Source organism: Vicugna pacos, chromosome 10 (assembly GCF_048564905.1).
Source record: "Vicugna pacos chromosome 10, VicPac4, whole genome shotgun sequence".
Classification (NCBI taxonomy): Eukaryota; Metazoa; Chordata; class Mammalia; order Artiodactyla; family Camelidae; genus Vicugna; species Vicugna pacos.
Window position 1 is genome coordinate 45,311,882 of NC_132996.1, and position 21,774 is coordinate 45,333,655.

The following is a 21,774-nucleotide window of genomic DNA, read 5'->3' on the forward strand; positions in this document are numbered from 1 at the left end:
TCTCACAAACAAGCAGTAATTGTCATAATTTTTTATTTGAGGAACACCCTAAAATATGTTCTCACACAAAGAGGCAGAATTTTGTTGCTGTTTGCAAATGGACTAAAATCTTTGCAAACCTGAGCCATAACTTGCATATTCTCAAGATATTCTTTAGGAAGACTAGCTTTTCTGAAAATATGTGAGCTTCATGGTTTACAATGCCTTAAGTAATTGAGTTGTTTTTAAAACTGTTAAAAGATTACATATCTGACGGATGTTCTGCTTCCCAGGGTCTCTGAGAAAAGATAGTTTTATTCTGTCTTCTGAGAACAATAAACAAGAAAAATCTGGTATTAAATTGAATGCATTCCTCATTGTAATTGTAAAGCATTTCACTATACCAGATAAGAAATGAGTCTTGATTTCATGTGTGAACAGCCATTATATCAAACAAAGAAATTGTTCTTTTGGTGTCTAGATACAATGATATATCTAATAAATTTCCTGTCAATTCTACTTTAGGCAACAGGTTTGAACATGGATTAATCAACATCCTGGTTAATGGCTGCCATACATGTATTAAAATAAAATATAATACTCAACCTTAAAATTATATGGAACTGATATTATACATAATTCAGAGATTTCCAAATCTCACCATGCTTCTTTATTACCATTTTGATAACTACTTTTCATTTTGCCTGATAAACTGGTAGAACTTATTATTAATAACTTTAAATTGACAGAATAATTATATTATAAATTAGAATGCTAGTTAATAGAGCTTGATTATGAACATGTTTATGCAGACAGAGATGAAATTTGTGAAAAATACCTAAGGTCACTTACTGTACAGAGATGTAGATTTTATTTTAATAGTAAGGTAGCTGCTTCTCTGGGCAAGTTTAACATTTATTTTGCTCACTCAGTCTTAGCGTAGTGGATAACAATAGCTATCAGAGTTTCACTTTCAGTCAATCTCTTAAAATATGAAAAGCATATAAAAAATTTTTAAACTATCTTATCTTCTATTTCTGGGTCTTCCCACTGAAAGATTTTTGCCCTCACCTGGGACTAAATATATAATTTCTAGTAAAAGATTCAGATGATATTTAATGCTGGACTGGAGAGGATCATTTCCTTCAAACAGAAGAAAATGCAGAGAAAAATTTTATGTAATCTTATTTTAGCCCAATCCTTATTTAGATTACCATGGAGATGCCTGGAGGCAGTGGGCCATATGTACAAAACAAGGGGCAAACCATGGCTATTTCAGTTCTGCTATAGTTTTGTGATTATTTATCTTAACTTACTATAATTTGACTTATTAAATATTGGTGAGAAGAGGATGAGAAATGACCATATGATATTTTCTTGGCCTTGTATTTTTGAGGTTAGACCTACCTGGATACATCTAATTATGGATTTTTCCCTTCTTTTCCTTCCCACCCTTCTTCCCTCCCTTCTTTCCTTCCTCCCTTATACCCTCCCTCCCTTCTTCCTTCCTTCCTTTTTTCCTTTCCTTCCTTCCTTCCTTCTTCACACATATATGCATTAACACTGACTATGTATTTGATCCTGGGTTAGATGTTTGAAATACTCTGTGAAATAAAACAGTAAAAATTGATTACCTTCATAAACTTATTTTCTAGTAGAGTAAGACAGACTGTGAAAACTAATAAATAATTTCAGGATATATAACATGTTGGAATTTAACAAGTGCTATGGGAAAACAGATTAGGGAAAGAAGAATAAAGAGTGGCCTGGAAAGCAACAAGAGGGTCTTGAGGAGAGGAGTTACATTATGTAATTTATAACATAGAGGATCACTCAAGTGTCTCAACTGTCATGTTGAGAACAGACTCTAGAGGAGCAAAGATAGAAGCTAGGAGATGAGTCAGAATATTGCAACAGTGTAGTCAGTAGATGATCTAGCTTCCACCAGAGATAATGAAGGTGTTAGAAAGTGGTCAGAGTCTAAATCTATCTTGAAGAATTTTCTGATGATTTGAGTGTTAAAATGGGTGAAGAGAGGAGATAAAGATGACTCAAGATTTTTGATCCAATCAATTAAAGGGATAGATTTGCAACCAACTGGAACAAAGAAGATTTGGGGAAACAGCTGCTTGGAGAAAATAATGAATTCTATTTTGGACAGTTAACTTTGAGATGTCCATTAGACATTCAGGTGAAGAAATCAAGAAGGCAGTTGGATACATAACCCTATGAATATTAATTATGTAGTTGTCAGCATATAGATGTTTATTTAAAGCCGTGAGACTGGACAAAAATCTCAAGGAAGGGAATGCAGATATAGAAGGCCAATGACTGGTCCTTTAACAATTCAGAAGAAGAGAGCAATCATCGAAAGCTAAGAACAAGGAACCATCTAAACAGGAGAAAATCCAAATAAATTAGACGTCCTGTGAGTGAAAAGAAAAAATAATTTAAGGAGGAGTGAGTGAGTAGACTACTGAAAGGTAAAGTAAGAACAGGATAGAAAATTGACGATTGAATGTATCAGTTGAGTATGTCATTGGTGACCTTGACAAGAGAAATCTATGGAGTGGTGGAGGTGGAAGCACTCCTAAGTCTGAAGTTAATTTTGTCTTCTGTGCCCATAAATCCTCATTATCTCTATCCTATAGGAGCTGTAAATGACCTTTTGTGGGGTTCCCTTCTAATACTGCCCATAAATACCTAGTATATAGATGAAAGTTCTAGCTTCACTATTATCTTTTCCATGACATCTGGGATGTCATGGCTTCTTTGGCTTCTGTGTACTCAAGTCATTATCTACCTTAATGAATTATGATAATTAAATTAACCTCATAAAGCACCTGGCATGTTGTCTGGCACCATAGAAAGTGATCAATCAGTGATAGCTGTTATTAACATTATTGTGCAATGATGAGGCCTTGTTGACTCTGCTGGAGTTGGTTACTTAGTCATTTTATGATACCCGATAAAATAATCCTTGGGATCTCAAAACTTCATCATTCACTGAAGAAAATGCTGTGCAAAGTCTTCTTGCCCCTAGGCTTGGGAATCTTTAGTACCCTGAATTTACACACTTTGAACCTATTCTTTCTAAAAATCCAGAGCTCCTGAGGCAGCCTAACCTGTCTCTGTAGGATGACAGTCTCTCAGATATCTATGACTCCTTGGCCATCAGGTTACTCTGGTCCTCACTTTTTTTATCTTGAGCTGCATATATGTTCCAAGCAAGCTTCTCTAAAGAAGTTTGAGATGCCTTTGTCTGAAATTGTCAGATACCTCCCCAAATATTAGGACATTTTTTAAATTTTGAGAATGCCTGTTTGGGAAAAATGGAATAAAGAGCTGGTACAGATGTTCAAATAGTTTGATAAAAAATACAGAGAAAGGAGGACAATGTATATAATAGCTAAGAACACGAACCTGGAATCAAAACTGGATTCAAGTCCTGGCTCATCAATGATGTTGAACAGTAGACTGACCAAGTGCCACCCCCTCGGAAAAGACCATCAGGAAAATCTGTTAATCAATAAAACTGATTTCATCAAAGCTATAGTAAATAAGGATACCATCTGAGTCTCTTACTAGTGTTTTAAGAAGATGAAGTCAGGGGAGATTTCAAAGGGTTCTAGGACCTGGGCTGTTCTAGAAAACAGCTGGGATAGGTGGGCACAGCAAGGTGAGGGCCTTCAAGCAGTCTTAAAAAGCAAGTGATTAGTCTTGAAAAGAAGCTATGTTAGTTGAAGCATAGTCTTATATTTTGAGAGCAAGTACTTCTTGGAGCAAGAAGCTCAGAATTATTGTTTGGTTTAGTGTTGTTGAACATGGGTTTAGGAAAATAATGTCTGGCCTGAGTATTATTTAATATAGGAAATTATGTTAATTTCAGTTCTCAGTACTTATGTTTAAGTGCCGGTGTCTTTACCTTTGAAATGCAAGTTTGAGTATTAAATAAGATAAAACATGTAAAGCATTTATGTCTGGGCCTGATTTTGAGCAAATGCTCAACATTTGTAAGCTGGTATCATTTTTATAGAATCTTACTGAGTAAAACATATGCATTTTGATGCTAATATCAGGGGATCCATGTTCTATTCTGGTGTCTGCCTGATTTCAAATCCTGGAACATCACTCTAGCTTGTCTCTTACTGTAGATTTTAAATTTTTTAAATGATCTTTCCATATCTCATAATTGGAATGTAAAGACATTTTTATATTGGATTGCCAATATTCAAGTGGAAGTGACTGAAATCAAAATGTGTGTGCTTGTCTAACCTACACTGCTAACAACCATTGCTTTATTTGCAGAATGACATGAATTACATAGCATCCAGTGGACTTCTATTCAAAGATGGCAAAAAACGGATTGATTACATCCTGGTTTATCGAAAGTCAAATATACAGTATGACAAAAGAAACACATTTGAAAAGAACCTAAGAGCAGAAGGCTTGATGTTGGAAAAGGAGGTAGGTTCTTTAATAATATTAGTTATGTGATATAATATACTGGAAGAGATATGATCATTTATGTTTTGTATGCAAGTGTGTAAGGCATGAGTTTTAAAAATGTATAGTGATTTTCTCCCAAATGTAAAAGAAATGCAAATGTATAGTCCCATTTAAAAATGTATTCCTATTTTACTGTATACATTTCTATAAATTTAAATATTTTTCAAAGGGCATAACTATTTTTATAATTGTAAAAATTGAAGAAGGAATGATTATACCAATGTAAATTACAAAACCCTATGAAAAGAAAAAAAAATGTTGAAAGAAAAGAGTTTACTTGGAACTGTGAATGGAACTGTTTCTTCCTAATCCAGTTTCTTTAATGCTTTATTAAAAGACTTTATTTTTTAAAGCAGGTTGAGGATCACAGAAGAATAGAGAGGTAGATACAGAGATTTCCCATATGCCCCTTAGCCTCCAACATGCATAATCTCTCCTATAATCCGCATATCCTACCAGAATGATATATTTGTTACAATTGATGACCTACATTGACACCTCATTATCACTCAGAGTCCATAATTTACATTACAGTTCACTCTTAGTGTTGTGCATTCTATAGGTTTGGACAAATGTGTGAATAACATGTATGCATATTATAGTATCATACAAAGTATTTTCATTGCTCTAAAATTATCTGTGCTCTGCTTCTGAATCTGTCCATCACCCCAACCCCTGATATTTTTAGTCTCCATAGTTTTGCCTTTTCCAGAATGTCATATAAGTGAAATCATACAGCATGGAGCCTTGAAAATTGGCATATTTCACTGAGTGGTATGCATTTAAGCTTGCTCAATGTCTTTTCATGACCGTACAGCTCATTTCTTTTTAGTGCTGAATAATATTCCATTATCTGGAGATACCACAGTTTATTTATTCACTTACCAATTGAAGGATCCCTTCGTTGCTTACTAGTTTGGGGACGTATGAATAAAGCTATTGTAAACATCCTTGTGCAGGTTTTGGATGGACATATATTTTCAGCTTCTTGGGGTAAATACCAAAGATTGAATTGATTATTGTATGGTAATAGTATGTTCAATTTTGTAAGATACCTCCAACTCTTCCAAAACAGCTGTACCATTTTGCATTCCCACCAGCACTGAATAGAGTTCTCTGTTGCTTTATATCTTTGCCAGGACTTGCTATTGTCAGTATTCTTGGACATTGGCCATTCTGATAGGTGTGTAGTGGTATCTCATTTTTAAAAATTTTTTTTTAATTTTCCTGATGACTTGTGATGTGGAACATCTTTTCATAACTTATTTACCATCTGTGTATCTTCTTTGGTGAGTTGTCTGTTAAAATCTTTGCCTTGTTTTCTAATTGAGTTTTTTTTTTTTATTGTTGAGTTTTAAGAGTTCTTTGCATATTTTGGATAATATTCCTTTATTAAGTGGATCTTTTGCAAATGTTTTCTCCCAGTCTATGGCTTTTCTTCTCATGCTCTTGGCATTGTCTCTTGCAAAGCAGGAGTCCAGCTTATCAATCATTTCTTTCATGTATTTGCACTTAGTGTTACCTCTCAAAAGTCCTCACTATAAATTATCTCATATAAATTATATATGTAAGGTCATATGAATTATCTCAAATGTTATCTCCTAAGACTGCTATATTTTACATTTAGGTCTGTGATCCATTTTTACTTAATTTTTATGAAAGGTGTTAGGCCTGTGTCTAGATTAATTTTTTTTTAACATGTGAATGTCCAATTGTTCCGGCACCATTTGTTTAGAAGATTGTCTTTGCTCCATTGCATTACTTTTGCTCCTTTGCAAAAAATCAGTTGACTTTTATAAGTCAGGTTGATGTTTATGTGGGTCTAATTGTGAGCTCACTATTCTATTCCATTGATCTACATGCTTATTCATTCACCAATATCACTACTGCAGCTTTAGAGTAAGTATTGAAGTCAGGTTATCAATCCTCCAACTTTGCTGTTCTCCTTCAACATTGTATTGGCTATTCTGAGTCTTTTTTCTTTTCATGTAAAATTTATAATCAGCCTGTCAATATTTACAAGATAATTTGTTGAAATTTTGATTGTCCTTGCATTAAATCTGTAGATCAAGTTGGGAAGAACTGACATCTTAATAACACTGTCTTCTTATCCATGTACATGGAATATCTCTTCATTTATTTAGTTCTTTCTTCTTTGATCACATTCATCAGAATTTTATAGTCTCCCTGATGTAGATCTTGCATGTATTTATTTGATTTACATCTAAGAACTTAATTCTTTGGGGTGGTAATTAAATGATACTGTGCTTTTTTTTAACATTTTTTATTGATTCATAATCATTTTACAGTGTTGTGTCAAATTCCAGTGTTCAGCACAATTTTTCAGTCATTCATGGACATATACACACTCATTGTCACGTTTTTTTCTCTGTGATTTATCGTAACATTTTGTGTATATTTCCCTGTGCTATCCAGTGTAATCTTGTTTATCTATTCTACAATTTTGAAACCCCAGTCTATCCCTTCCCACCCTCTACCCCGCCCCCCACCCCGGTAACCACAAATCTGTATTCTCTGTCCATGAGTCTATTTCTGTCCTGTATTTATGCTTTGTTTTTGTTTGTTTGTTTGTTTTTGTTTTTTAGATTCCACATATGAGCGATCTCATATGGTATTTTTTTTTCTCTTTCTGGCTTACTTCACTTAGAATGACATTCTCTAGGAGCATCCATGTTGCTGCAAATGGCATTATGTTGTCGGTTTTTATGGCTGAGTAGTATTCCATTGTATAAATATACCACCTCTTCTTTATCCAGTCACCTGTTGATGGACATTTAGGTTGTTTCCATGTTTTGGCTATTGTAAATAGTGCTGCTATGAACATTGGGGTGCAGGTGTCGTCCTGAAGTAGATTTCCTTCTGGGTACAAGCCCAGGAGTGGGATTCCTGGGTCATATGGTAAGTCTTTTCCTAATCTTTTGAGGAATCTCCACACTGTTTTCCATAGTGGCTGCACCAAACTGCATTCCTACCAGCAGTGTAGGAGGGTTCCCCTTTCTCCACAGCCTCTCCAGCATTTGTCATTTTTGGATTTTTGAATGACGGCCATTCTGACTGGTGTGAGGTGATACCTCATTGTAGTTTTGATTTGCATTTCTCTGATAATTAGTGATATTGAACATTTTTTCATGTGTTTTTTGATCATTTGTATGTCTTCCTTGGAGAATTGCTTGTTTAGGTCTTCTGCCCATTTTTGGATTGAGTTGTTTATTTTTTTCTTATTGAGTCGTATGAGCTGTTTATATATTTTGGAGATCAAGCCTTTGTCGGTTTCACTTGCAAAAATTTTCTCCCATTCCGTAGGTTTTCTTCTTGTTTTATTTCTGGTTTCCTTTGCTCTGCAGAAGCTTGTAAGTTTCATTAGGTCCCATTTGTTTATTCTTGCTTTTATTTCTTCTAGGAGAAAATTTTTGAAATGTATGTCAGATAATGTTTGGCCTATGTTTTCCTCTAGGAGGTTTATTGTATCTTGTCTTATGTTTAAGTCTTTAATCCATTTTGAGTTGATTTTTGTATATGGTGTCAGGGTGTGTTCTAGCTTCATTGTTTTACATGCTGCTGTCCAGTTTTCCCAACACCACTTGCTGAAGAGGCTGTCTTTAGTCCATTGTATATTCTTGCCTCCTTTGTCGAAGATGAGTTGACCAAAAGTTTGTGGGTTCATTTCTGGGCTCTCTATTCTGTTCCATTGGTCTATATGTCTGTTTTGGTACCAATACCATGCTGTCTTGATGACTGTAGCTCTATAGTATTGTCTGAAGTCTGGGAGAGTTATTCCTCCAGCCTCTTTCTTTCTCTTCAGTAATGCTTTAGCAATTCTAGGTCTTTGATGGTTCCATATAAATTTTATTATGATTTGTTCTAGTTCTGTGAAATATGTCCTGGGTAATTGGATAGGGATTGCATTAAATCTGTAGATTGCCTTGGGCAGTGTGACCATTTTAACAATATTGATTCTTCCAATCCAAGAGCATGGAATATCTTTCCATTTTTTAAAGTCTTCTTTAATTTCCTTCATCAATGGTTTATAGTTTTCTGTGTATAATTCTTTCGCCTCCTTGATTAGATTTATTCCCAGATATTTTATTACTTTGGGTGCTATTTTAAAGGGGATTGTTTCTTTACTTTCTTTTTCTGTTGATTTATCGTTAGTGTAAAGAAAGGCAACTGATTTTTGAACATTAATTTTGTAACCTGCTACCTTGCTGAATTCTTTGATCAGCTCTAGTAGCTTTTTTGTGGACCTTTTAGGGTTTTCTATATATAGTAACATGTCGTCAGCATATAATGACACTTTTACCTCTTCTTTTCCAATTTGGATCCCTTTTATTTCTTTCTCTTGCCTGATTGCTGTGGCTAGGACTTCCAGGACTATATTGAATAGGAGTGGTGATAGTGGGCATCCTTGTCTTGTCCCAGATTTTAGTGGGAAACTTTTGAGTTTTTCACCGTTGAATGATACTGTGCTTTTAATTTTAAATTCTATATGATCATTGCTGGTATATAGGGAAGCAGTTGACTTTTATATGTTAACCTTGTATCCTTCAACCCTGCTATAATTGCTTATTGGTTTCAAGAGGTAGATTTTTTGTTTGTTTGCTTGTTTGTTTGGTTTTTGTCTATTTATTTGAATCTTCTGTGTAATGATCATGTCAGTTGTGAACAAAGTCAGTTTTATTCCTTTCCTTCCAATCTGTATACCTTGTAGGTCCTTTTCGTGCCATAGTGTATTAGCTAGTATTTCCAGTACGATGTTGAAAAGGAGTGGTGAGAGGGGACATTCTTACTTTGTTCCTTATCTTACTAGGAAAGCTTCTAGTTTCTCAGCATTAAGTATGATGTTAGCTGAACATTTTTTGTAGATATTCTTTATCAAGTTGAGGAAGTTCCCTTCTATTCCTAGTTTATTCCAAGTTTTTATCATGAACAGGTGTTGTATTTTGTCAAATGTCTTTTTGTATCTATTAATATGATCATACGATTTTTTCTTTTAGCCTTTTTGTGAGATGGATTACATTAATTAATTTTCAAATATTAAACCAGCCTTACATACTTGGATAAATCTCAGTTGGTTGTGGTGTATATTTTTTAATACATTATTGGATTCTGTTGCTAATATTTTGTTGAAAATGTTGCATCTATGTTGATGAGATACATTGGTCTGTAGTTTTGTTTTCTCTAAATATCTCTGTCTGATTTTGGTATTAGGATAATGCTGGCCTCTTAAAATGGGTAAGAAAGTATTTTCTCTGCATCTATACTCTGCAAGAGATTGTAGAGAATTGGTACAACTTCTTTCTTAAATGTTTGGTGGAAATCATCAGTGTACTCATCTGGGCCTGGTGCCTTCTGTTTTGGAAGGTTGTTAATTACCAATTCAATTTCTTTAATACATATAGAATTATTCAGATATATTCCTTTTGTGTGAGTTTTGACAGATTGTGTCTTTCATGGAATTGGCTTATTTCATCTAGGTTATTAAATGTAGCCTTAGAGTTGTTCATAGTATTTTTTTAACTAATCTTTTAATCTCCATGTTCCTTCTTTCATTTCTGATATTGGTAATTTGTGTTGTCTGTTTTTCTTAGCCTGGCTAGAGTTGTACTGATTCATTGATCTCTTCAAAGAGCCATCTTTGGGTTTAACTGATTTTTTTTTTCTATTGATTTCCTGTTTTAAATCTCATTGATTTCTAATTCTTGTTCTTTTCTTCTATTTTTCTGTTTAATTTGCTCTCTTTTTCCCTAGTTTCCTAAGGTGGAAACTCAGATTATTGATTTTAGTTCTTTCTTTTTGTCTAATATATGCATTCAATGCTATAAATTTTCCTTTAAGCACTACTTTCACTGTCCTTAAATATTGAATATTTACAGTTTGATAAATTGTGTTTTTATTTTTATTTATTTCAAAATATTTTTTACTCTGAGATTTCTTCTTTATCTCATGTGTTATTTAGAAGTATGTTGTTTAATCTCCATATATTTGGGGATTTTCCAGTTACCTTTCTGTTATTCATTTCTAGTTACATTTTACTGTGGTTTGAGAGACCACATTGTATGGTTTCCATTCTTTTAAATACGTTAAGGTGTACTTTATGTCCCAGAATAGTCTCTTTTTTGCTGAATGGTCCATGTGAACTTGAGAAAAATGTGTATTCTGTTGTTGGATAAAATAGTCTACAGATGTCAGTTATATTCTGTTGATTGATGATATTACTGAGTTCAGCTATGTCTTTGCTGATTTTCTGCCTGCTGGATCTATTTTTAATATAGGAGTGTTGAAGTCTCCAACTAAGATAGTGGATTCATCTATTACTCCTTACATTTCTACCAGTTTTGTCTCACATAATTTGAGACTCTATTACTAGGTACATACAGTTTAAGAATGTTATATCTTCTTGGACAATCAACCTTTTTATCATTATATAATGTCATTTTACCCCTTATAACTTTCCTTTCTTCAAATGTTTTTTTAAAAATGCTCTTTAAAGAATTTTTTTTACCAAGTGAAACAATAAAATTACCAGAAAATTCTTTTCTAAAAAAGAAAAATAAGAAGTAAAAGCATATCTCTCATAGTCTCATTATCCAAAAATAAACCACTCTTGCTATTTTAGTTAAACATTCTAGGGTTTTAAAGAAACATATTTATCACATTACAGAAAAAAAAAACTTATGTAAAAAAATCAAAAGTATAAAAATATACAAAATAAAAACTAAAGTATTTACATTCAATGTAGACTCCTCATTTGGGCTCTAGAAACAAATTTCAAACATTTTTACTTCTATTTCTCAATGTTTGAAATTTGTGTCTAGAGCCCAAATCAGGAGTCTACACTGAAGGTAAATGCTTTGTTTTTAGATTATAAATGGTAACATAAACCGTGATTATGATGAAAGCACTAGAGAGAATGAGGGGAGAAAATAAACCTAGGAGTGAACCTATAAAAGTAGGACAGGAAAACAGATGATTGAAGGCGTTGGACATAGGTGGAAGACGAAGAGATGAGGAGTCACAGGGAAGAGTGGTTACCAGGGCAAAATACTGCTAAGAAGTCAGGTAGGACAAGAAAGAGGCCCAGTTAGTTGGAGGATGTAGAAATCTTTGGTGAAAACAGTGAGTCATTTCTTTGAAGACATGGACTTGAAAGCTAGTTTGGCATGAAGAGTGACTGGATAGTGGGAAAATAGAGGCAGCAGCAAATGTCATCAGCTTGCTCCTCTGTGAATGCGAGGATGAAGAGCGACACCCAGAGAGGGAAACGAGGTCTCATGAGGTTTCACTTCTTTCTGTCTTTCTTTCTTTCTTTGTTATACGACATGTTTAAATGATGACGAGGAAGACCCAGGAAAGAAGCGTGAATGGAGAGAAGCAGGGAGAGAAGAGAAGAGAAGGACAGGGAAGAAAAGGGAAAGAAAGACTGAGGAAACAGAAGATTGATGAGATTTTAAAAAATGCCTTCTGGGGAGGGTGACTGGGAAGAGCCAGTATAGAGTTAGAAATAATCAAGTATAGTATCAAGGAATATTAAGATTCTGGGATTGCATTTCAAAGTTCATTTTCTGCAGTTATTTATTTTGCTCTCCAAAGATACATTTACCTATGTTCCTATTCTAAGAATGATGACATTGATTTTTTTAAATGGTTGAGTTCATTAGACCAGATTAATTATCATAGTGTTAATGTATAAAAGCAACCTGCTATGACAAACACAGTTTAAGGGAACAGAACAGGAATTTTCCCAATCACATTTTTAAAAAAATCAGTATCATGTGTATTGCCCTTTTAAGCAAGCAAACATAGAAAGAAACGTAACTCTCTAAGATAGAACCTAGATATGTTTTTTAATTTAAATCTTATGTTAACTGATGACCAACTGGTATATAAATACTTATAGTTATCTGAACTATTATAGCCAATGTTTTGCATTATCACAAAGATTTATTTCCTCTTATAGTTTCTACTACTAGAAGCTGTGGACTTTGTTTGCAACTGATTTTAATCAATATTAAATTGAAAATATTTAGGGCTTGTGACAGGAGGAAAGGGAAAATGAAATTGTGAAAATGTTAGCAAGTATTGGATTTGTTAGCTGAAAAATGAGCATATTCCCCTGGGAACAAATTCCCTTTTTTTTTTTAAATGTACATTTGCCAGAGTTAAGCACTGAGCCTGGCACAGAGTAGGTCTCAAATCCTCATTAAATTGCATGTTGATGTCGACAGTTTCTAGATGGTCGCATCACCAGCAGATAATGATGCGTATTTGAAGGCTGTGTGAATGAACAGGTAGATGATCTGTAACAGTCAGGACAGATGCTTTGTTATCCAAGTATATTTCCAGATCATATCAGCATTTTGTCTTTATCTTATCTTAGACTTAATACCATGAGCTTCCATATTTTATTTATTTTTTTTGGAGCTCTCTGCCACCAACTTGCAGAGTGATCTTGTAAAAACACATTTTTAAATTTCTTTTTCTCTCGAGAATGAATGTTCTACCTCTTGGGAATTTTGGACGGAATAATTAAATAATAATGTGAAGTGTGAAGGCAGTGGGTGTTTTGTTCCCTTGGAAAAGCCTGCCTTCATCAGAGCTGAACAGAATAGTGCCAGATTGGGAGCTTTTGATTCCAAGGGAGAAAGTAATCTTTCTCCCTGCCAACACCAGCCCTTCACCAACCCCCTGCTCAGTAGCTGCGAGAAAATAAAACTACTTTTGTTTTTGTTGTTGTTGTTGTTTTAAGTAGAGGTATAACAAAAGAGAAATTAAGCTGAGGAAATTATAAGAGAAGACGAGTCATGCTGCTTGGAAAAAAATCTATGTATGTATAAAGTTAAGGCATACAAAATTAGAAATGTTCTAGCTGTGTGTGCACTTAGCTTCACGTTTCGCTCATTGATGGTAGAGTTCTTCTAAAGCATCTCCTTTATTTAAGTGTATTAGATTTTTTTTCACAGCTTAAAGGTTGACAGAAATTAATTAATAATCAGTGCTAAGCCAGCCATTCATGATACTAATTTGAATCCTGACCTAGTACCTCTTCCAGAATAATTCTGGCTTGTTTGCTTTCTTGTCTTCATCATCTCTTGCTTAGGTACGAGTTTCACAGACTGTGTATTCAAAATAAGTAAACTTATTCATTTATTCATTCATTAAACAAATGCTTAGTGAGTGATTACTGTGCACCTGGCATAGAACTAGGTGCTTGGTACACATAAATGAACAAAGCAATTATTTGTTCTCTCATGGTATGCACATAAATAAGCAGACTTCTTCATTAGAAGATAATAAATACTATAGGGGAAAAAGAAAGGTGAGAACAATGGAGTGAGAGCAGGCAAGTAATAGCAAGTGATCAAATGATGGACTCAGAGTGAGGAAGAGGGAGACTAGTAGGAGGGGGGTTAGCAAGATATTGAGGGAGATAAAAGGCTTTATAGGTCTTTGGCAAAACTTTGGTTTTCACTTTGACTGAAATGGGGTTCTGAGAAGTTACATGGTTTGAGTTAGATTTTTAAAGAATAACTCTGGTCATTGCACTGCCAATAGACTTTTGGGAACAAGAATGTGGAAAAAAGGCTCCATTAGAAAGCACTGTAGGAATCTCAGCCAGAGGTGGTGGTGACTTAGACCAGGGTGGTAGCTGCAGAGGAAGTGGGGAGCGATCAGATTCTAGCTATGTGTATTGTAAGGGAAAGCTAGTCAGGAACCAACAGGTAGAATGAAACACAGGTTCTCCTGCTGTGGAGGTTAAACCTTCCCAGATCTCTCCCAATACCCACGCCTGTGTTGGCCATTCCTCCTTCATGCTGCTTATGTGTTCTGGCAACCAACATGCCTAAGCTTCAGGAACCATCCTGCTCTGTGGGAGAGTGTGCTCTCCATGCATACTGGAGTAAGGCTCAGCTCCTAAGAGGCTATTTTTCGACCCGAGATCTGCCTATTCCACAATTGAGATCCTCACTTTCAAACTTGCGTGAAACTATTGAAGGGAATGCAATGATCCAACATCAGTGCATTTCTCAAGGGCTTGATTTTTGAGTCTGAAATCATCCCACATGTAAAAGGTGTCACTAATGGGTATAGACTGATGTTGTCTGAGTCTAGACTCATCAATTTTCATAGAGGTCTCACTTCTAGATCCTAGGGGAAATGAGCACTAAATATGTTTTCTGTAATCCTGAGGGTCTCATTTTCTCTATCTTTGAGTAACTGCTGAAAAAGAACCCACATCTCCCCAGGAACAAACAATAACATACAGGCATAGAACAATTTAAATACATACAGATAAAATTTCCAAAGAAACTATAATCTATAGAAATACAGTTTTATTACAATTTATACCCAGGCTATATACCAGAAAAAATATTTAACTCTTCAATCACTTGAGTCAAGTCACTCTACTTCAGAGGTTTCCCCAAATCATAGGTTGTTACTGGCTTTATACTTGTATAACTCAAAGCCTATTAGAGAAGGCTTACAAAACCAGAGGGAAGTCTCCACCAAAGATGAATCACATCTCTATTTACTGACCAAAAGAAAAAAGAGAAAGATTCTAGTTGAGCTTGGAAATTAGCCATTATTTTGGCCATGGTCTATCCAAGAGGCATTCTGTCAACTGAGAATTCTAGATAACCTCATATATTTGGGTCCTTTATAGTCCAGTCTCCCCTAAGACTCACAATAACTCTGTAAGTTAAGATCATTCACTCCATTTCTTAGGAGAGAAAACTGAGGATCAGAGACGTTAGGTAATTTCCCCAAGGTCAGAGAACTGCTAAATTGTAGAGATGGAATTTGTCCTTAACTCTTTGTGATTCCAAACACTATGGTCTTTATACCATATCGTGTAATTTCTTCTAAGTACGCAGTTAGGGTTAACGAAGTATAAATTGTGATTGGTAAGTGAAAAGTAAGTTGGTATAATACCAGTAGACAACACCATCATTTCAAAAGAAGGATCTTCAGTATCATTTTGAATACAAGAACTCTTGTATGGATAAGGCAGGAAAAACTGTAACAAAGCATGAAATACTTTATCTTACAATTGCCTCAGGTGAGAGAATCATTTAAATAGGTGAATGTCTATTTTTTTTTTTTAATATTTGGTAAAGATATCCTTATCTCTACCACTCCTGCACAGAAATCTTTCAACCAAGTCTGGGATAGTCACTAAAAAGAGCCTAGAGATACTAATATCATAATTATTCTTTTTTTCCTTATACAGTGACAGATTTCTAACTGGGTAAAAAAAGGTATATTTTTGAATAAATAGTTATTTGAATGAATTAGTGCTCATTAAAACAGTATACACATTATTTCCTCAAGCATAGCTAAGTTTGTAAATTTGTTCTGAATTCAAAGCCTGTAGATATTTAGCACATACTTTGCCTTCTGTCATTGTCAATTTTTATTTTCATCATTCTTTGTCTTTAATTTAAAGCAAACATATTCAAAGAAGGAAAACCCTTTGTAAATTGCACTGGAAGCCTCTTTTGCTATTTTTCCTATGGTGATTTGCAAAATACTAGTACGTCAACAGATGTGGTATGTGTTTGGACCAAGGGGTTTTTTTTTTTCAAAATTCAAGAAATTCAGTTTATGTTATTTACCTTCCTATATATTTTAGCAAACACTTGCATATTAAAGTATCTCACGAGTGCTCTAGTAAGAAACCCAAAATTGTGTTGACCATGGCACAACCCTCCCCCTACCCCCCCTGCCTTTTTCCATAATATTCCATGGAACCAACTTTGATAAATGCTGGTCTGCGAAACTGTGGCAATGGTGGTCAGCCTGAATCTGCATCTGAATATTAATCCAATAATTATCCCAGGGCTCTCTAGTAATACTATTTTAAAAAGAGTACTATAAATTTAAGGTTGTTCTGGCAAATTCTTGAAATTAACCATATCTAGAACATAAGGCTTTAAGACTATTTATGAAATTTGTACAATTTAATTTTTAAATATATATGATTTTAAATTTGACTGATAAATTTCTTCCATACTTTTGAGTTTTTAAGATTGGTATGTTTCTTGGGATGTTCTGTCTAGCTGAAATTTAAAGTAATGATGTTAACCAAATAGAGTCCAGCTATGTGTAACCTGACAGGTGTGCCCGAATAGAAGCAAAGAGCAGTTCTTCCTTCACATAACTCAGCTTCTCTCATCATTTGAGGGGTAAGCTCTGTGAAAATCACTGCTAGAATGGCTGCAAAGTTCTTACTTGCTCTATGAGCCTCAGGTATTGTAGGAAATTCCAAAAATGACCGCCTATGTTTTTTTTTTTTCAAGTAGAATGTGAACATGAATGCTATATAGTGCCAAAGTAGTCAATTATTTAGTTACTTATTTTAGACCACAGGACCAAATCTAGGACTCTTGATGATTATCTGGTTCAAAAAGGTACAAGCAAAAGTACTCAGAACAATGGAATTCAATGCTGGGAATTCTTAAGAGTTAGACCAAGGCACTCAATTTTATTAAATGCTTCTTAGATAATTCTGATGCATACTTTATTTTGCTTAAAAATCTCTTAACTAGATCAAAGACACTTAAATTCTTATGATACCTTGCAGGAAAAAGTATACTCACCTTTTAAGGTTAGAGTAAGCGTGCAAATTTGGCAGCTCTGTAAGGCCATGGACTTGTAAGATTTATACTCTGTTAATCCCCAGGATTTTCCTAGGACCTAGCAAGTAGTAATTAATAAAATGTGCTAGAAGAATAAGTGAATGAATAACTGGTGGCAACTATCAGTGTTGTCTACCCCACGCCCCACCCACTGTGCAGGAATGACAGGATCATGAGAAAGTGTCCACTAAGAATAACTTCAGATTCCTAATTGGCTCATGATTGTTCTTACTGGGGATTCTGGGTCTTAATAACGATCAAGGGAAGAAAACGCACTCATTCACATGGATGGTTATTTCCTGCACACAGTGGCATTATTACGTATTTATTAAGGTATTTTTGTATTAAGAATTTTTATTCCTATAAACTCTCTTTAAATCGGTGATAATGATTTGTGTGTAGACAAGGGAACAATGTTTTTTTTTCCTCAAATCAAACTGTGGCATGATATCATCAGTGCTGATTCTAAGTGGTGCTTGTTCTGCTATTGCAGCCGGCGGTTGCAAACCCTGATATCATGTTTATTAAAATTCACATTCCATGGGATACGCTGTGCAAGTATGCAGAGAGGCTGAATATCAGAATGCCCTTCAGGTACTTTCAAATTTTATTTCATTCTGTCTCAGTGTATATTAAGATGAGGCTGTTTTTTGCAAAAACTGAGAGCCATAAAGGTAATTCTTTCTACAGAAAAAAATGCTTTTTCTTCCAGAGTTTACGTTGTCTTGAACACTTATTTTTCTTCTAATTTTGCTTGCCTAAAGTGCTAAATTTTCTGGTTCCCTCGACACTTAATATCATTTCTAGCTGGTCTTGAGCAGTGGGAGGGAAAAATAGCTGTTTTCAAATTTTAACTTATAATTCCCAAGATTAGTCTCGCATCTTATTTAATATGAGTAGACAGAATTCTTACTATTTTTGTGGAAGGCAGGAAGTGTAAGTGTGTAGCATTCTTATGTATACAGTGTTCTTTTCTGTATAGCAGTTAACAAGGATCATTCCTCAGGTGCATTTCAGCCAGATGGTTTCTTAGCTCTGTCCTCAATACTAAAGGATAAATGATAATGAAAAGCCATCTTGATTTGAAGATTTTTTTGGTCCTTCCTATAGGCAAGCAAAAATTGAATAGTATTGTGTATTTTGTGTTCAATGCAAACTGTATCACTTTCCATCGTCATTTCTCAAAATAATATTCAACAGTGTTTCAAGTATGTGCAATTTTAACTCATGTTGAAGATATGAACATTTACACTTATTTGAGGCTCAATATGCTTCATCAACTGCTAAGGAGGTTTTAAAAGATTCAGGGTAATAAGATGCCAAGTCAAAGAATTGCTAAGTAATGAATATAACTGAACAGTAAGAGTGCAATAAAAAATATGGAGAAATTTCCCAGACCTGATACCATGGAAGAAGCCAAGTCTGTAAGAGTGCTGACAGTCAGTGTCAGGTCACATGACAAGCCTCCACAGTATTCAAGACAGAATGTGAGATATTGATCGCCATCTCTTTCAGTTATTTGAAATACCTCAGGCTTTGAAAGAGGCAACCACAGTCATTGCCCACAAAACAGAAATTGATTAAGCGTTGGCAACTACTGAGGACTCTTACTGTGACAATGTTAGAATTAGATTCTTAAAGTGACTCCCATTCCTGCTTGGCTGAAAGATACAGATAATATTTACGAGATAAGCAAATAAAACCTTGAAAAGCTTGGCAAAAAAAAAAAAATAACAAAATAAAAAACAAAAGAAGATGAATCAAGGAAAGAAGTCTTTTCAGTTCGTTAGCACCTACACAAATGATCAGTCAGATACCTAGGAGCACCTGAAGTTTGTACATTTTTATGAAACTTGATCCCTGAAAGAATGAGGTACTATTGGTGGCGGGATTAGTTTGAAGTCTACAGAGGACTGATTTCAGTTGAGGTCATTCAGCTGAACTAATCTTGAGAGTTACAACTAGGTGAATATCCACTGTGCTGCTCTAATTTCTTGACTTCTGAGGAATTTCTCCCTGCTGACCCTGTGTCTCCTTCTAAAAGTCTTTTGACATACATGTGACTTATTACAGTCTGATAATGGGAGAATACTTGCCATTTGTTTCTATCTGATTTCTTTTTATTTGGTCTGTATGTATTCATGCTGCACAAAATCATGCTGAGTTAAAACAGGGAGCTAGTTTTTAACTTATGAAATTAGCAAAGACTTTCACAAGTAGCAGTCTTCAAACCTAGCGCAGATATGGTGAATAATCACCTCTGTTGACTTACAGTAGGAATCAAACTTCATAAAATATTCTGAAACTGAATTTGAAATTATTTTCTGTGAGACTTAAAGCTTTTCATAACCTTCACTTTTTATCTTAAGATGCTAATTGAAAAATATGTAAAAACATTCCCCAGAGTATTACTTATAATTGTGAAAAATGGAAATATTTTCTATGCTCAGTGGTAGAGGATTTAAATAAGTTAGGTATACCCTTGCAGTGGAATATAATTCATTTATAAAATGAATGGGTACAAAAATTTCTTAATGACTCTAGGTAAATAATAAATAATAAAATTTAAATAAAAATATATAGGATATATATTTATTCATACAAAGTGATTCCAACAATGTAAACTGAATAAAATAAATAAAATTGGGAGAAAATTTAATATGGTACAAATGATTGCTTCTGATGGGTGGGATTGTGGGTCTCTATTATTTTATCCGTTTACATTCTCACAAAATTGTTTTTAACAAGTTCTAATTTGACTGCAGGATATAAACAAGGATGCAAAAGACGTGTGACATGTGAAATAACCTACTTTCTGATATCAGAGAGAAATTGCCAAAAAATTCCAAGTCAAGTCTAACTGGTTTCACGTGCCTTCATCCTTTCCTATTCCTGAGATTCTGCCACTGTTTCTCAGAAGAGTTATAGTTGCATTTATGCACAAACTAATTTCCTTGTAGATCTGAAAGGAAGAAACCCTTAGAGACTATCACAAAACATGTCATTTTAGTGGGTTTCAGTGTTCAGGTGTTCTGTTCAGGCTAAGTGAACATTGTGTTAAAATATCTCATTAAAAAAGGATCGTATCACCCACATACCTCCTCTGGACTTTAAACAAAACACATGTTTGCCAGGAGTCCAAAAGATTGGCTCCTTTTTGCTATCCAAAGAGGGAATTTGGAATCATTTGATTCTTAGATCCTGGCAAAGACATAGTATTAATTTGAAGTAATACTCTTATTAAATGAAAAAGTGTCAGTTATCATGTTTGCTTTAACACCAAATATTTGACATTCATTATTTTGAAGGTGGTTTTTTCCTTTCTTTATCAATATACTTTCAAAGTATGTTCCTTCTGCTACAGTCTATGGGGAAAAAAATCTTAGAAAGACAATGGCAACTGAAACTACATGTCATACATTTCATGTAGCTCTTTCTACCGTCTCAGTTGGATTTTATTAATTTAAAAAACTGAAAGGCTATTAGAGCACGTTGACCTTTTTTCCCCTCATTTCCCTTACTCTTGACTTTTCAGATAATTTTTGAGGACCTCTAATTGAAAGAATAATCAGTATTCTCATAACTTTGATTTTTAAAGAAATCTGTATCGAATTTAATTATTTGTTTCTTTTCCTTAGAAGTTCATTAAAACAATTACCTTGACAGATTGTGAGTGACCTCAGTTTGTATTAGTTAGATCTTAGGTCTCCAATCTGTGTGATATGGTGACTTTTCATTCCAGGGGAGGTTTTGAAGAAGATCCGTTCTTCAGTCAACTGGTTTTGCTTTTTATAAATGACATTCATTTTTTAAATTTTCTAGTAAGATTGCATTTCAAAGAAGAGTTCTGATACATCCAAAGAAAGAAATATGAAAAACATGGAATGTATGCAGTTACTATCTCTTTTTATTGATGTTGTGGCTGAAATTTCTTCCTTATAATATTTTTTCAAAATAATGGTTCCAATGGCCACATTACTGAAACTTTTGGAAAATGATACTGGGATTCTTTTGATTTAAAATATAAAAATTAGAAAATATACAGCTTGTTTTTCAAAGAAAATTTATGTGTCAGAAATATTGTCAAAGGAATACTGGTTTCAAAAGATGTAAGAGAAAAATATTCTGTGGCCAAATATGTTTCTGAATTTCTAAATTAAACAATAAGCTTATTTACTATAGGAATTTATAGAGAAATGGTTCTCAGTCTTCAGAGAGCATCAGAATCACGAGAAACTGTAAAAATGCAAGTTCCTGGAACCCATACCCAGAGATTCTGGTATATTAGGTCTGGGATAGGGTTGGGTATATATGTTTTTTTAACAAGCATCCCAAGTGATTCTGTTATAGTTGGTAAAAAAAATATTGTCTTGGAGATTTTAATATTTTAATAACTCTTATATATTTTTTGTAAATTCCAACAGAGCAGCCTTTCCTTAATTTCTATCTGATGATGGATTTTTTTTTTAATCTTAATATGCTGATGTTCTTGGGAAAACAGTTTGAGAAATGCTGGAACATAAAGTTCTTTTGGAACATCTTTTCCCGATCAGTTTAATTAATACATGTAACATTAACTAACTCCTTAGTAACTAACTTCTGATTTATTTATAAGGTAACTGAAATT

The 21,774-nt window shown here is 34.2% G+C and overlaps 1 protein-coding gene across 3 annotated transcripts in view; it reads left to right on the top strand.

The window, feature by feature from the left end:
* Positions 1-21,774, top strand: part of ANO3 (anoctamin 3) — a 357,402-nt gene that overhangs the window by 230,603 nt on the left and 105,025 nt on the right. For all 3 annotated transcript variants that reach the window (XM_072969684.1, XM_072969685.1, XM_072969686.1), the window contains 2 exons: positions 4,288-4,446; positions 17,641-17,741. In XM_072969684.1, coding sequence (XP_072825785.1) covers positions 4,288-4,446; positions 17,641-17,741 — 260 coding nt within the window. The remainder of the gene's footprint in view (positions 1-4,287; positions 4,447-17,640; positions 17,742-21,774) is intronic.